Here is a 16,600-nt window from a genome sequence, read left to right as displayed (position 1 = left end):
GGGCATGTCTAACCCTAGACATCAATATAGAATGCCAAATACATTCTGCCCCCTCTAACCAACTACACATCACATGACTTCAAGATGGGCAAATCAATTCAAGGATATAACTTAGAAGAGATAACTGTATCCTTCCACCCCATCCTGGACTATTTTCACATATATGACTTTGGTAAGACGATTAAGACAAATAACAGGGATCTAGGATCTTAAATGGGAAGGACTTGAAACAAGTCTTTCCTGTCGGAATCCATCACTTAGCTTGGCGAAGAATGTTCTATCAATATATATTATATATATATATACACTGCTCAAAAAAATAAAGGGAACACAAAAATAACACATCCTAGATCTGAATTAATTAAATATTCTTCTGAAATACTTTGTTCTTTACATAGTTGAATGTGCTGACAACAAAATCACACAAAAATAAAAAAATGGAAATCAAATTCTTCAACCCATGGAGGTCTGGATTTGGAGCCCCCCTCAAAATTAAAGTGGAAAAACACACTACAGGCTGATCCAACTTTGATGTAATGTCCTTAAAACAAGTCAAAATGAGGCTCAGTAGTGTGTGTGGCCTCCACGTGCCTGTATGACCCCCCTACAACGCCTGTGCATGCTCCTGATGAGGTGGCGGACGGTCTCCTGAGGGATCTCCTCCCAGACCTGGACTAAAGCATCTGCCAACTCCTGGACAGTCTGTGGTGCAACGTGACGTTGGTGGATAGAGCGAGACATGATGTCCCAGATGTGCTCAATTGGATTCAGGTCTGGGGAACGGGCGGGCCAGTCCATAGCATCAATGCCTACATCTTGCAGGAACTGCTGACACACTCCAGCCACATGAGGTCTAGCATTGTCTTGCATTAGGAGGAACCCAGGGCCAACCGCACCAGCATATGGTCTCACAAGGGGTCTGAGGATCTCATCTCGGTACCTAATGGCAGTCAGGCTACCTCTGGCGAGCACATGGAGGGCTGTGCGGCCCTCCAAAGAAATGCCACCCCACACCATTACTGACCCAATGCCAAACCGGTCATGCTGGAGGATGTTGCAGGCAGCAGAAGGTTCTCCACGGCATCTCAAGACTCTGTCACGTCTGTCACATGTGCTCAGTGTGAACCTGCTTTCACCTATGAAGAGCACAGGGTGCCAGTGGCGAATTTGCCAATCTTGGTGTTCTCTGGCAAATGCCAAACGTCCTGCACGGTGTTGGGCTGTAAGCACAACCCCCACCTGTGGACGTCGGGCCCTCATATCACCCTCATGGAGTCTGTTTCTGACCGTTTGAGCAGACACATGCACATTTGTGGCCTGCTGGAAGTCATTTTGCAGGGCTCTGGCAGTGCTCCTCCTGTTCCTCCTTGCACAAAGGCGGAGGTAGCGGTCCTGCTGCTGGTTTGTTGCCCTCCTACGGCCTCCTCCACGTCTCCTGATGTACTGGCCTGTCTCCTGGTAGCGCCTCCATGCTCTGGACACTACGCTGACAGACACAGCAAACCTTCTTGCCACAGCTCGCATTGATGTGCCATCCTGGATAAGCTGCACTACCTGAGCCACTTGTGTGGGTTGTAGACTCCGTCTCATGCTACCACTAGAGTGAAAGCACCGCCAGCATTCAAAAGTGACCAAAACATCAGCCAGGAAGCATAGGAACTGAGAATTGGTCTGTGGTCACCACCTGCAGAACCACTCCTTTATTGGGGGTGTCTTGCTAATTGCCTATAATTTCCACCTGTTGTCTATCCCATTTGCACAACAGCATGTGAAATTGATTGTCACTCAGTGTTGTTTCCTAAGTGGACAGTTTGATTTCACAGAAGTGTGACTGACTTGGAGTTACATTGTGTTGTTTAAGTGTTCCCTTTATTTTTTTGAGCAGTGTATATATACAGTACAGACCAAAAGTTTGGACACACCTTCTCATTCAAAGAGTTTTCTTTATTTTCATGACTATGAAAATTGTAGATTCACACTGAAGGCATCAAAACTATGAATTAACACATGTGGAATTATATACATAACAAACAAGTGTGAAACAACTGAAAATATGTCATATTCTAGGTTCTTCAAAGTAGCCACCTTTTGCTTTGATTACTGCTTTGCACACTCTTGGCATTCTCTTGATGAGCTTCAAGAGGTAGTCCCCTGAAATGGTCTTCCAACAGTCTTGAAGGAGTTCCCAGAGATGCTTAGCACTTGTTGGCCCTTTTGCCTTCACTCTGCGGTCCAGCTCACCCCAAACCATCTCGATTGGGTTCAGGTCCGGTGACTGTGGAGGCCAGGTCATCTGGCGCAGCACCCCATCACTCTCCTTCATGGTCAAATAGCCCTTACTTTCAAAGTTTTCCCAATTTTTCGGCTGACTGACTTGAAGTAATGATGGCCACTCGTTTTTCTTTACTTAGCTGCTTTTTTCTTGCCATAATACCAATTCTAAGTAAAGAAAAACGAGTGGCCATCATTACTTTAAGTCAGTCAGCCGAAAAATTGGGAAAACTTTGAAAGTAAGGGCTATTTGACCATGAAGGAGAGTGATGGGGTGCTGCGCCAGATGACCTGGCCTCCACAGTCACCGGACCTGAACCCAATCGAGATGGTTTGGGGTGAGCTGGACCGCAGAGTGAAGGCAAAAGGGCCAACAAGTGCTAAGCATCTCTGGGAACTCCTTCAAGACTGTTGGAAGACCATTTCAGGGGACTACCTCTTGAAGCTCATCAAGAGAATGCCAAGAGTGTGCAAAGCAGTAATCAAAGCAAAAGGAGGCTACTTTGAAGAACCTAGAATATGACATATTTTCAGTTGTTTCACACTTGTTTGTTATGTATATAATTCCACATGTGTTAATTCATAGTTTTGATGCCTTCATAGTCATGAAAATAAAGAAAACTCTTTGAATGAGAAGGTGTGTCCAAACTTTTGGTCTGTACTGTGTGTGTGTATATATATATATGTCATTTAATGCTTTGCTAGATTATATATATAACTATATACTTCTATAAATTTGGAAATACAGTAGGGATGAATGAATGAAAGGTGCCTGGACCGATTCACCTGCTTCTCTGTGAGATCACTATGCCAACACCGAGGAGCGGAGAACAGAGCAGGGAATGCATGAGAAAGTGAACCAGAAGGATAGACAGCAGGGGACACTGAAACTGTACATTAAAAATGAACAATAATATTTTTATTGCGTTTTTATTGTAATAATCTCTCATTTGAAATGCCCCATTCCTTACATAGAAATTCTTTTCATGGGATAACCCCTTTAAAGTTACCTTTTTCATATAAGAATAGCACAATGAAGACAGAGTAGACAAGGTTTGACAATCTACTTTAATCTGTATAATGCAGAATTAATGAGCTGCATAGTGTTCATAGAGTGGCCCTTCACTTCTTTCTTGGTAATGGTACGTTTGGGACTTTATTAGCTTTTGAGTCCTCTTTTCCATCTTGATTATCTGTTAGTGGTATTTTACGCCTCCTGCGTCTCTGATCCGATGAGTTTCCATTATCTCGGCTGCCGTGTTGCTATAAATACAGGCATTTTAGGATTGTGGGTTTTTATAATGTAATTACGTTCTAGATGCTTGTGTCATGATGATGTTGGAGACTGCAACAACAAAACAGACTACAAATGATTGATTCAGTCCAACAATGTAAAATGGAAGAAGTCAAGGGGGTCATTTACTAAATGATATACACCAATTTCCTGGTGTATATCTGTCACAGATTGTGGGCAAAGGTTATTTGCTCCACAATCTGGAACTTTTTATGGCTGGTCTAAAAAAGTGGGCACAGCATGGGCCGGGAATGGGAAGGGCCGGGAATGGGAAGGGCCGGGAATGGGAAGGGCCGGGAATGGGAAGGGCCGGCAGGCCCGTCTCATTTACCATTTTCTACACCTGTTTTAGGCATAGAAAATGGTCTGAATATCAGCTAGCAAGGAAGTTGTCTTACATTTAGACCAGGAGCCGAAGTTATAACTTCAGCAGATCCACCTCCACCAAAAGGGGTTATTAAGATCGGCGTCTATAACACTGGTCTTAATAAATGACCCCCTAAGTGACTGAAATTCTTGAAATAACAGAGCTGTACAGGGTCCGCAATACACCGGCCCGTGTGCACTCCGCATCACGGATGCGGACCCATTCACTTGAATGGGTCCGCAATCACAGATATCCGGAATGGAAGCATGGATCGAAACTTCCGCAGTGTTTCTGTCCGTGCCTCTGCAACCGCAAAAAAATAGAACTTGTTCTATTTTTTTGCAGTGCGGACGAATCACGGACCCATTCAAGTTGAATGGGTCTCAATCCGTCCCGGCCGCCACACGGATGTTGCCCGTGCATTGGGGACCGCAAATTGCAGTCCCCAATGCACGGAACGGATGCACAACGGCCATGTGCATGAGGCCTTAGTATGTGGAAAGACATTGCAATACGGAGGAAGACTTGTTTCTGAAATGCAGGTAAGACCTCATGCACACGACTATGGTTTGGGTCCGCATCTGAGCCACAAAAAATGCGTCATTCACTTCAATGGGGCCGCAAAAGATGCGGATAGCACTCCCTGTGCTGTCTGCTTTCGTTGCTCCGTTCCGTGTCCCCGCCAAAAAAAAAAAAAAAAAGAACGTGTCCTATTCTTGTCCATTTTGCAGACAAGAATAGGCATTTCAATTATGGGCAGCTCGTTTCGCAAATTGCAGAACGCACACAGGCTGCATCCGTGTTTTGTGGATCCGCAATTTGCAGACCGCAAAACACGGCGCAGTCATGTGCATGAGGCCTAAAGCAGAGTTGACTATGTCAACCTTGGATTAATGGGAATGTTTTGGGAATTTAATTTTAGTTTCTTTAAATAGATGTAATTCAGAAGAAGAGAAATAATAAATTCAGTTTTTTTAATACTGTAGTTATTTTCTTATTTTTGAAATGTTCCCAGCCATAGAGTACTTCCTTTATTGTGTGCATAGTGCAGAAGACTATTACAGAGAGCCAATGGCCAGGCAGCAACATTAATAAAGGAAAATTAGGATACTCTGTTTATCCTCTCCAAGTCTATACAGAAAAGTCTCTCTTCATGTATAAAATGTATCAAGGACCTCTTCTCTAAGCAGAGATTTCACCAGGCATCTCTACAGCGTAAACAACCATTGCTGGATGTACATGTTCCATTTGCCTATAGTTGTCTATACCTACGCTTGGTCATATGTTTAAGGTATGTCCTACCTTACTTTTCCTCTTGTCTCAACATTTCACAAGACATGTGGTGAAAGATGACCAACATTATAAAAAAAACAAAACACAATTTTAAGTTATTGTTGTCATGAGATGTCTATTCCATATGGGTCCATGAACAGCCACCTAGGGGTTGTGTTGTGAATTGCAGTCTCTCAAAGGGTTTGTTCAGGATTAGTAAGTTTCTTTATGGTTTCAAATTTGTTTCATGAGAGACTTAATCAAGTCCTTAATTAATTGAATTTGGACTAAAGTAAAAGTGGATTTACACTTTGTTTGCGATGTACAGCCGGTATCAATAGCACCAAAAATACTGCATTGACTTATAGTAGATGGTCTTATGGTGTTTGCCATTTTATCAGCAGTTATTATGCTGTTTGCAATGCTACTCCAGTCATCAAATGAGATGTGCAAAGTCTTTGTGTTGGTGACGTCACACACATCTATAGCTACATATGTCTTGGTTTTTTAGTATTAAAGAGGACCTTTCACCACTCCTGACCTGCCTGTTTTAATAGCTTCATGCATTCCCTATGTAATAAAAATTCTGGAGCATCTATCCTTCTGTCTGTATGATGTGCCATTCCTCTATTATTTCTACTAGAAGTTATGAATGAATTGCTAGCAGTCTGCAGTAAAGGTACAGAGGGGTGGTAACCAGTTGGGGGGTGTGTACCTGCACAGTCTGACAATGGCAGCACTGATTGGATACGGTCAGTCTGCGCAGGTACACCCCCCCAACTGGTTACCTCCCCTCTGTACCCTTACTGCAGACTGCTAGTAATTAATTCATAACTTCTAGTAGAAATAATAAAGGAATGGCACAACATACAGACATAAGAATAGATGTTCTGGAATTGTTATTTACATAAGGAATGCATAAAGCTATTAAAACAGGCATGTCCGGAGTGGTGACAGGTCCTCTTTAAATGACCGGTTTTGCTGTGTGCTTATGTTGATCCCCAGTTGTGAACGAGCTTGTCTTAACAATTCCGGTTCAGTTTTCTTGATTCTGAACCATAACTTGCTCAGAGACTGCTTCACAATTACAGTTCTTGTCCGCCAGAGTAAATTCACTATCTTCATGAGGAGGTTAAAGCATATCTACGTTTTCAGATGATTTTTAAGGATAAGATTCCACTAGGAATCACACTATGATCTGGCATTTTTCCCTCTATCTGTAATTGTCAGTTCTCCCTGTGCTAGTTTGTGGAGACTAACTGCTATGATGTCTGCCATACACTGCATGCACAAATTACAGAATATACTGCTTGTCATGGACAGTGGATGTGGTCCCACTGTGCCAACTAGCTGGTTTAGCGGTGGGCTATCCCCAACAGTGTTGTCCTGATGATCCCCTGGTTTTCACTCTTTAACCTTTATACAGGGATCTGGTCTTTGCTGCAGGGGACCCACTTGGCCACTACCTCTTGTAATAGCCCTAGTGTAGTTGGCAGCTGACCCATGGGGGTCAGAGACACCGGTGTAAAGCATCAAATCATTAGGCAATACCCATAGTCAGGGCAGGCTGAGTTTGTGTATATACAGTACATGAAACAGGTCCGGGGTCAGGGCTGACTGAGTTTATGCTTATATGTGAAATAGGTCAATCGAATGACCCCCTTTATTTTCCTTCTTAGTGCAGCATTCCTGTATATGATGAAGGCCATTGCCGCTGAAACCTTCTAGACATACACAGTCCATCTTGGTCTTTCATCTTGGATTCAGCATAAAATTCAGAGTAAATGTAAATGTATAGAAGTGTAGAGGGAAATGAGCCTGACAAGTGGAGAAAGAGGCATTTTTCTTTAATAAGAAATATTACAAAGCCCATTCACCTGTTTAATGCAAAGTTTGAAGACAGTGCCTGCCTTGAACAGTACACCCCATTTAGCCTGGACTCAAATTCTATTATTTATTTATTTTACTCACTTATATAGCACTACTATATTCCACAGCGCTTTACAGACATTAGTATCAAGTTGTGTCACGAGGGTGTCAAGAGCCACGTCTGACTCCGTTATACCCGGGGTCAGGAAGTCGCAGCGGGTGGCTGTGTGCTCTATGTATTAAGATAGTGCTGTTTCTTAATGGTAGCTTTCTGGGTTTGCCTTGCAACCCTTTTTGGCTCACTCAGGGATCCATAGCTTCTTCTCCTCAGCTGTTTCTTGTCCAGCACTCCCAACCTCCTTATATTCCCCTCTCTCACTTCTCTGGTTGCCAGATATAGAGCTTCCTGCCTGGACTTCTATACTGACCCACTGGAGCTGTGTAACTGTGATCCCTGGTTGTTGTTCCAGAGTGTTACCCTCCGGATCCCTGTTGGGCTTTTGTTGTCAGCTGTTGTCGCCCACCTGGGATTATATGTTTGTCTGTATTGTCTGTCTTCTCCCTGGTGTTTTCCTTTAGTGTCAGTGGTGCGGACTAGTGTTCCCACCGCCCTGTTCACTACGTAGGGCTCATCTTAGGGAAAGCCAGGGTTTAGGCACGTGATCGGCGTACGGGTGAGGAACCCGTCTAGGGACGTCAGGGCAGTCAGGTGCCAGCCGCAAGGTGAGTCAGGGGTCACCATCTTTCCCTCTCCCTTGGACAGGGCCTTTCCATTTCCCTCCCTTTGCGTGACGCCGGTCATTACAAGTTGTCCCCAATGGGGCTCACAATCTAAGTTCCCTATCAGTATGTCTTCGGAGTGTAGGAGGAGACTGGAGTACCTGGAGGAAACCCACACAAACACTGGGGAAACATGCAAACTCCAAGCAGATGTTATCCATGGTAGAATTCAAACCTAGGTGCTGCAAGGCACCAGTGCTTACCACTGAGCCACCATGCTGCCCGCTATTGCAACCAAGGGTTTCAATGTCTTGGCCAGGACAATATCTAATCTTTCTTATCTTGCAGATTTGTGAGCTCTTAAGAAAGGATGTCCTTCTATATGCATAACATAGTTATTGTTTCTGTTTTTTTTTTTGCTGAGTTCCGTGTTCATTTGTTCTGGGATACAATGTTTCATTTATGTAACATTTCTTTGTATACTTTCTCCACAGAATGAAGCTGGAGTTCTGAAAGAAAGAGAACTATCACTTGAACTTGCAACCATTAGAGATGAAGTGGGTAAGTAAGAACCTTCTAGCACATTGAAGCAGAACAATATCCAGTACTCAAAATGTGTTTGATCTTAAACTTCAAGTAAAAGCAGAACAGGGAGATTAGAACAGGGGGATTTTAGGTAATATCATAGTGGTGCAGCAGTGATGTGGTACATTTATGAACTCATAGTATGAGATTTGCTTTAGGACATAAGGTAAAATGACTTCCTTATCTCAATGCATTATCATTAAAGATTCTGTTGTGTCTATACATCAAACTGATATTCCAGTCTAGCTAAATCAAAATGTTGACCTGGTATTGATATACAACATCATTACGACCACTGCAGTCCTAGAACAGGACAACCTAGCACTTGTTTGCCCTTCCACTCCTCCTGTATAGGAGAAAGGGACCTGATGTCCGTTTTCAGCCGTGTTTGGTAACAAGGAGGTGTCTATAGGGAGATGCCATCGTGTGCTAGTTCATTCCACAGATAGGGTGGAAGATGAGCTCTTTATATTCAGGTCATGACAGAAGAAATTGTTGTGATATATGTATAGAAAAAATTGAGTTACAACTTCTTGCATTGAATAAGTCATCCTGGAAGAAATTGTTGTGTTCTTTGTGCGATGGTAATTCCCAATATCAGGCTCAAGTTGACATCACAGTCCATTAGAATACGTTTCCTGTGCTTTTGAAATTCTATGTCTGACCTTGAGAATTCCCCTTTACCTTCCCTCTGATGTATTAATAATGCATCTGAATGTACTGAAATGCTATTTCATTATATGGATTCTATCTTCAGTGCAGGATAATGTAGAGACAGTAATGCTTTATTTTAATTTGAAAACTAAAAAAGAACTTAAATATTTTTCATATACCTTTTTTTATTTTGCAAGTATTACTTTTTATCTTGATAGCTCCACAATGTTCTGCTGACTCATTTCATAATATATATTTATAAATGTCATACCTCCCTTAACATTCTTGCTAGAGTTTTAAGTGGCACTGTGCTTTCAGTAAACGTTTGATATGAAAGGTGACAAAAAATTGCTGTTTTGGCACAGTTTTTATTTTTACTTTTTTATAGCATTCACCTGAAGGGCATATCATGTCATATTTTTATACAGCAGTTTTTTGCGGATGAGGCGATACCTAATGTGTTTATTTTTGTTAAGTTTTAGACAGTAAAAGCATATTTAAAAAGAAAAATATCTTTGTTACCATTTTCTGAGAGACATATTTATTTTTTATTTTTTAAGCGATTGTCTTATGTAGAGTCTCATTTTTTGCTGGATGAGATGCCGGTTTGATTGGCATGAACATAGGGGGTACATATGACTTTTTGATCCCTTGATATTACTCTTTTGGTGATGCAAGGTGACCAAAAATAGCTGTTTTGGCACTGTTTTTATTTTTTTATTTTTTACAGTTCACCTGACAGGGTGGATGATGTGATATATTTATATACGGACGTGGTGATACCTAATATATCAACTCCCCCCCCCCCCCCCTATTTTTCACAATGGGAAAAGTGCTAACCGTGGCATAGCAAGGGTTAAAGCGCCGGCATCGTTGTTTTCACCGATGGAAGGAACATACGGCGGGGGCTCCGCTGTTAGTGACTGCCAGGCCCCTGCTGCTGATCGGGCGGGCCCAGCTCCTGCACCCACCCGATCAGCGTTCCGTACATGTATGGCGTTGGGGCTTAAGTCACGTCCCACAGTGCCGTACATGTCGCTGGTTGGGAAGGGGTTAAAGGACATCTGTTAGCAGATTTATACCCATAAAACTGGCTGACCTGTTACATGTGCGCTTGAAGGCATCTGTGTTGGTCCCATATTCATATGTGCCTTCATTGCTGAGAAAAACATCATCACACCTGGCCCTGTCAACCAAAGTGCAGAGGGCACAGCAGTTTCAGAGAGAGCAGAGCCTCTAGGTGTAACGGCAACGCCCCTGTTGCTCCCATAGGCTCATTTGCATATATTAAAACATCATTTTTCTCAGCAATGCGCTCACATACGAACATGGGACCAACACAGATGCCTTCAGCTGCCAAGAGCACATGTAACAGATCAGCCAGTGTCTTAGGTACAAATCTGCTGACAGATGCCCTTCAAAAGGTTAAACATATCACAGTTTTGATGCTGTAGATTCTGCGCAACTCCTGTACATAGCTTACTATGCTGCTGCTTCTGACATAAATTGGTTTAGCACACTGCTCCTGGCTGTGTGTTCTCCCTCTGCTCCCCCCTTGTTTATCACAGACTTTGTGAAGCCAGTAGGGAAAGAGCAGGTTGTACACAGAAGATCAGAGTGTTGAGAGGGAGGAAAGCATCCAAGTCTTAAATGAGAGCAGATCACACAGGATCTACTATAACAGAGTATATACAGGGTGCGTACAAAGGCCTCACACACACAGCTCAGCATGAGAGTCTGTCAGCACAACGGAGAAGATTTCTTGTGTGCCGTTGAAGGGGTAAGCAGTACAGGAACAAAGTTGTGCTGATGCAGATGGCGGCAGCATCTTGGACTCATAGACTCCCTAACCTTCCAGCATGGAATAATGGGAGGGACACATCCATATAAAAAGTCTGACTAGGAGCAGGTTGACTTCATATCATCATGGGGTCTGATAATCAATGAAGGAATTAAAACTGCAGCCTGAAACCTAAAGTAACATTTTTTACTGAAGGCCACCACTGAGGCTTTTCACATTTTCGTTGACTTTTTAGTTATTCTGTTCTATCAGAGTTACAGAAAAGCAGAGGAAAAGGTCTGTTTTATCCCTATTTATTAAAATCTCTTCTTTCAAGCATCAGTTATGCACAGTTAGTGTCCGCTGTGTTAGGTTTCTGATATTTTTGGAGGAAGTCCTGTCTTTTCTTTCCACCAAAAATAACTGATACATGATGGAAAGGAGCTTTCTGCATTTCTTTTTAACATGATAGTGAATGGATGATGGATAGAAATGGAAGGTGTTCTGTTTGTATCTGTCACTCAATCCATTTGATAAATGCGTTTTTTCCCATTACTGTGATGGAAGAGAAGTAATTAAGGCAGATGTGAACAAGGATGGCACCAACGCCAACGCAAGGGGTATTAAGACCGATGTCTAAATGTCTTAATAAATGACCCCTAGGGTTTTTTCCACGTCAAAGGTGTCAATAGCCTTTAACATTAAAACGTGATATAAACGATAGGTTATTCTTACATTACGTTCCCTATCATTGCCTGCTGACATTTAGTGACACCATGGAAGCACTCAGCAAAAAAGGTTTAGAAGACTGTTAACCAATGTCTCTGATATCAAGGCCTTTACAGATGCTATTGATTGTTGAGGAAGAAAATACTTCAGTAGACATTCGCTGGTTTGAATTACTCTGCTTGTAAACTAGATTTCAGGTTTCTTCTTATTCTTGAAGCTTGAGCAACTAGAGCTGAAATGAGTCGGAGTCTGCATCACCGCAGGTCTGCAGCAGATACGGCTTTTGAGAATACCTGACCATACTTGTTCTGATACAAATTAATTACTCCTTTGGATTAAAGAAACCCCTATGAGGTAGTATTAATGACAGCAATATAGCTTACAGCATGGTTTTACGTGGGAACGATTACATTCTCAGGAAACAATGAGTCATGTACCATGAGGCCTATAAATTGTGGATACCTGACGCTGCGGTCTACTCATTTACCTGACAACGCGCGTTTCGCATCCAAATATTTCTTTATTGAAGTTAATGAAAAGACAGAAACAAAGTCTAGCGGCTTCACAGCCTGTCCTAAACCAGCAGTTGTAAAAGAAAGTAAATGTCAACCCCCTGCTGGAAACAGGACGACTGACAAATGTTAACGGCGACTGGAAAATGGCAGCTTCTGTCTATCAAAAAAAGCCATATAGCTGAAAGGGTTTTTCTGGGATTACTATGGTTTTTAACTGATGTGCTCATGTAGTTGTTTACCTCATGTACCTCTTCCCCGTGCTTTTTTTTCTTTAATTCTCCTGTCCCGTTTCACCTTCTATACAAATCCCTCTGGCTTGTTTCCATCCTGTATGTAGCACTTCCTGTTCCTGTGTCCAACCAAACCCATGATGCACCTCTCCTTTCTCTTCCACAGCGCCAGCACCCTCCTAACGCCCAGCTAGTTTATAGCTCCTCCCATCCCGCTAGTAACATAGACACTCCCCTATCACTGCCCCTAACAACTCCCAGCTAGTTTATAGCTCCTCCCATCCCGCTAGTAACATAGACACTCCCCTATCACTGCCCCTAACAACTCCCAGCTAGTTTATAGCTCCTCCCACCCAGCTAGTTACATAGACACTCCCCTATCACTGCCCCTAACAACGCCCAGCTAGTTTATAGCTCCTCCCATCCCGCTAGTAACATAGACACTTAAAATCACTGACACGCCCATGGACATAACATCACAGGACATACGATAGAGCTGCATGGACATGGTCATGTGTACCTGCACAGTCTGAAAATAGCAGCACTGATTGGATAGAGTGAGTCTGTGCAGGTACACCCCCCCCCCCCCCCCAACTGGTTACCTCCCCTCTGTACCTTTACTGAAGGCTAATAGCAATTCATTCATAACTTCTAGTAGAAATAATAAAGGAATGGCGGAACATAGAGACATAAGAATAGATGCTCCAGACTTGGTATTACATGGGGAATGCATGAAGCTATTAAAACAGACATGTCAGGAGTGGTGACAGGTCCTCTTTAAGTGGTGACTGTATGCTTGTATTTTTAATGATGTGTCTACCCTTACCTAATCTTGAATTTGATTAGGAATCCAATTTTTCACAAAAAAATTCAATACAATATCAAGACATGCTAGCAAAACCCTGGACAGGCTGCAACGGTGCGAATGGCCACACAGACACACATATCATAGACATTTCATGACAGTATCACAAAATCATGTTTGCGCTCTAAACACAGTGTCATTGGTGTGCTTGGTATTGCAGCTCAGCCCCATTCACTTCTATGGCCTAGGAATTGGCCACAGGGCTCACAGAGTGCTGTCTTCTTCTAGCAGCTGATTGGTGGGGGTCCCGGGTCTCGAACCCCCGCCAATCTGATATTGATGACCTGCTACATGCAGTTATCATGGTTCAGCTGCAATGTGCATCTTAAAGAAGTCTCAGGACCTATCCTCATTATAGGTCATCAATATCTGATCAGTTGGGGTCCAACACCCGCCACCCCCCTGATCAGCTGTTTAAGGAGGAGGCAGCACCCCATGCTAGCGCAGCTTCCTCGTCATTAGACTACACGGCACACGCCGTTTCCCCTGTAGTGGCGGCATAGTGTAATTACAAGTACGCACTCCATTCCAGTGAATGGTCTGAGTAGTTTTAAATACACTGCACTTCTGAGACCACAAGCAATGAAGACGAAGTAGCGCTCGCATGGAGTGGCGCCTCCTCTTCAAACAGCTGATCCCAGGGGGCGCTAGGTGTCAGACCCTCGCCAGTCTGATATCAAAGCCCATACAACCCATTTAAGTATTGATGACCTTCGCTTAAGATAGGTCATCAATATCAGATTGACGGGTCCAACTCCCGCCTCGCCCACCGATCTGTTGTTTTTCACAAAAAGCTGATCAGCGGGGTGCTGGGCGTCAGCCCCACCAATTTGTAACCTATCCTAAGGATAGTTCAGGGGACAGGGATGGCCCACCTGATGCTCTCCAGCTGTTGCAAAACTACAACTCCCAGCATGCCCAGACTGTCTACAGCTATCCGCCTACAGCAGGGCATGGTTGGCATTGTAGTTTTACAACAGCTGGAGAGCCGCAGGTTGGCCATCCCTGGGATAGCTCATCAATACTTTAGTCCTTAGAGCTTCTCAATCACTATGTTATTAATTAACCGTACAGTTTCTATCTGCGACAAACAACATGGCTGCACTTATCATCATTTCTGCATACATTCTGCCTTAGCCCAACAGAAAATATCAAATTCTATAATAAAACTGAACATAATGACCAAAATGTAATTTCTGCTCTTGCTTGCTAATATATGGTCAATGCTATGCTTTTGGCGGAAATCTTCTTTAAAATGTGAAAGCCTCCATCTTTAAAATGCCAGATCTTCGGCAAAAATGACAGCAGTCTTCATTCAAAATGATGTTTAATCAGGCCAGTCTATATCTCGATGAGAGCAGTGACATGAAACTAGATATACACATATACACCTGATTTCGATTTTTGGCAAACAATAGAAAAAGATTAGGGATCATTCACACATTCAGGATTTGGTGCATATTCTGCTCAGAATTCCTCATCAAATCTGTGGTCGGTTATGAGGTCCGTGGCTGTAGGCCACTGTATGGAAGTCATTAGGCTAAGATTTCCGCGGTGTGCATTCAAGAAGCTGAGCTCGGCAATTAGATGAAGTTCCTGGTTAATCTCCCATCTTTTTGTCCTTCTGTTAGCCTTCAACACAGCGAGGTGTGAGAAATTACAAAAAGAGAAGGAGGAATTGGAAATTAAATTCGATAATGAAGTGAAGAAACTGGAACAACATCAGCAAGAAGAACTCCAGGGGTTGAAGGGGCGACTACAGCAGCAGTATGATAACGAAATGGACCATTTGCAGCAGGAACGGAGTTCCCAGCTATTCCAGATCCGTGTCCAACATCAAGGCCAGGTCAGTGCAAGTGTGGTACAGCAGGGGCTGGGACTGGCAATGATTCCCTTTAAGATATCTACCATTTTAATTCCATGTCACGCTTAAGTCCAAAATTCTGCATCCCATTTAAGCCGCCACACCTTTCCCACAAAGCTATGACCTCTTTCCCCTTGTCCGATGAAACGTAAAAAAAAGTTTCTTGATAAATGCAAGGAAAGCTTGTAAGCTAGATTTGTGGCGCAGATTGCATCAAAAAGTTGCAGCATTTTCAATAGTAAATCTCCAATGACTGTACGGGACTCGGCGCTTTATTTAAATCCCCTACTGGCAGCACCCCCTTGCCAGTTATAGGTTTCACTGCCTTGCTGTGCTCTCGGTTGTGTTTGTTGTGGATTTGGATTGCTTGTTATATTGACCTCAGCTTGCCTTTTGACCTTGCGATTCTGTACCGTTATACCCATCTGGCTCTGACTTTGGCTTGGCTATTTTGACCACCGATTGTCCTCCGATTTTGTAACGTATCGTCCCCCCGGCTTTTGACCTTATTCCGTACAACCCGTCTCTGTGTGGTTGCGTTTCGTGTCTGTCTGTCTTGCACTTAAGCATTGCAGGGAACGTTGACCAGTTGAGGACTTGCACTGCAAGTAGGCAGGGAAAGTGGGTTGGGTTCAGTCAGGGCTCACTGTGCATGAGTGTTTCCCTGCCTACTGTGCTGACACTAAAATAGTCCCCATCTCTAGTGTTGTGTGACCTGTACAGTCAGTTTAAGGGTGGATGTACCAGTGCCTGTTTTTTGCAGTTTATGGGCAAATGCAGGAAAAAGTGGGTGTAGTTGGTGGGGAGCATGACCTCACTGAGCGTGACTTGCCCCTTATTTCTGGGAAACTGAGGCAGATAATGACTGTATCCTCAGTATCCTCCTCATCCTTATGGATGGACTCCATCTATGGCTCCACCAGCAACCTCCATTTTATATATACAGTGGTAAAATGAAAGCAGCAATCTGATTGGTTGTCATGGGCAACACTGGTATAATGTCAAATGGATCCTCCACTTTAGACAACCCTCACTTCTTGGAAGAGTCTGTTAATAAAATCTGGTGTTCTTTTGCAGCCCCCTCAGATATTAGGGCCCGGGTGCGATTACCACCTTGGAAACCTCCAATAGCTACATCAGACCTCCCAAGTGTCCCTATTTTGGAGGGACAGTCCCTCTTTTTGACCCCTGTCCCTCTTTTTGATCTGAAGTATAGATTTGCATTGTTGCATTTACAATATTGATCCAGAAAATGCTTGTCTGGTTCCTCTCTGTATCTAAGAGCCTATCTTGTATATTATTTCATTTTTAGATGCAATTTAGATTTTTGAAAATTTCGATAAGGTAATTTTTGCGCTATTGTCTAAAATAAAACTATTGAAGTGTATTGATATTCAGGAAATATGGATCTTTCACACAGTGAACCAAAATTGTCCCTCTTTGACCTTCCAAAAAGTTGGGAGGTTTGGCTACATCCCTGCTAGGACCTGAATAGAGGACCGGTTGTAATGGCTGCCTTTCCACCCACTATAGTTGTGCTAATGATTATAGGACATTTTTATTACTATCCTGTTAATGATATTCT

The 16,600-nt window shown here is 43.1% G+C and overlaps 1 protein-coding gene across 1 annotated transcript in view; it reads left to right on the top strand.

Moving 5' to 3' along the window:
- MTUS2 (microtubule associated scaffold protein 2) overlaps nucleotides 1–16,600 on the top strand; it is a 505,095-nt gene that overhangs the window by 460,843 nt on the left and 27,652 nt on the right. Inside the window, 2 exon segments of the mRNA XM_040422442.1 lie at nucleotides 8,288–8,354; nucleotides 14,783–14,997. Coding sequence (XP_040278376.1) covers nucleotides 8,288–8,354; nucleotides 14,783–14,997 — 282 coding nt within the window.

This window comes from Bufo bufo, chromosome 3, assembly GCF_905171765.1.
Source record: "Bufo bufo chromosome 3, aBufBuf1.1, whole genome shotgun sequence".
Lineage (NCBI taxonomy): Eukaryota > Metazoa > Chordata > Amphibia > Anura > Bufonidae > Bufo > Bufo bufo.
The sequence above is the reverse complement of the archived record's forward strand: the minus strand, read 5'-3'. Positions and strand labels throughout refer to the sequence as shown.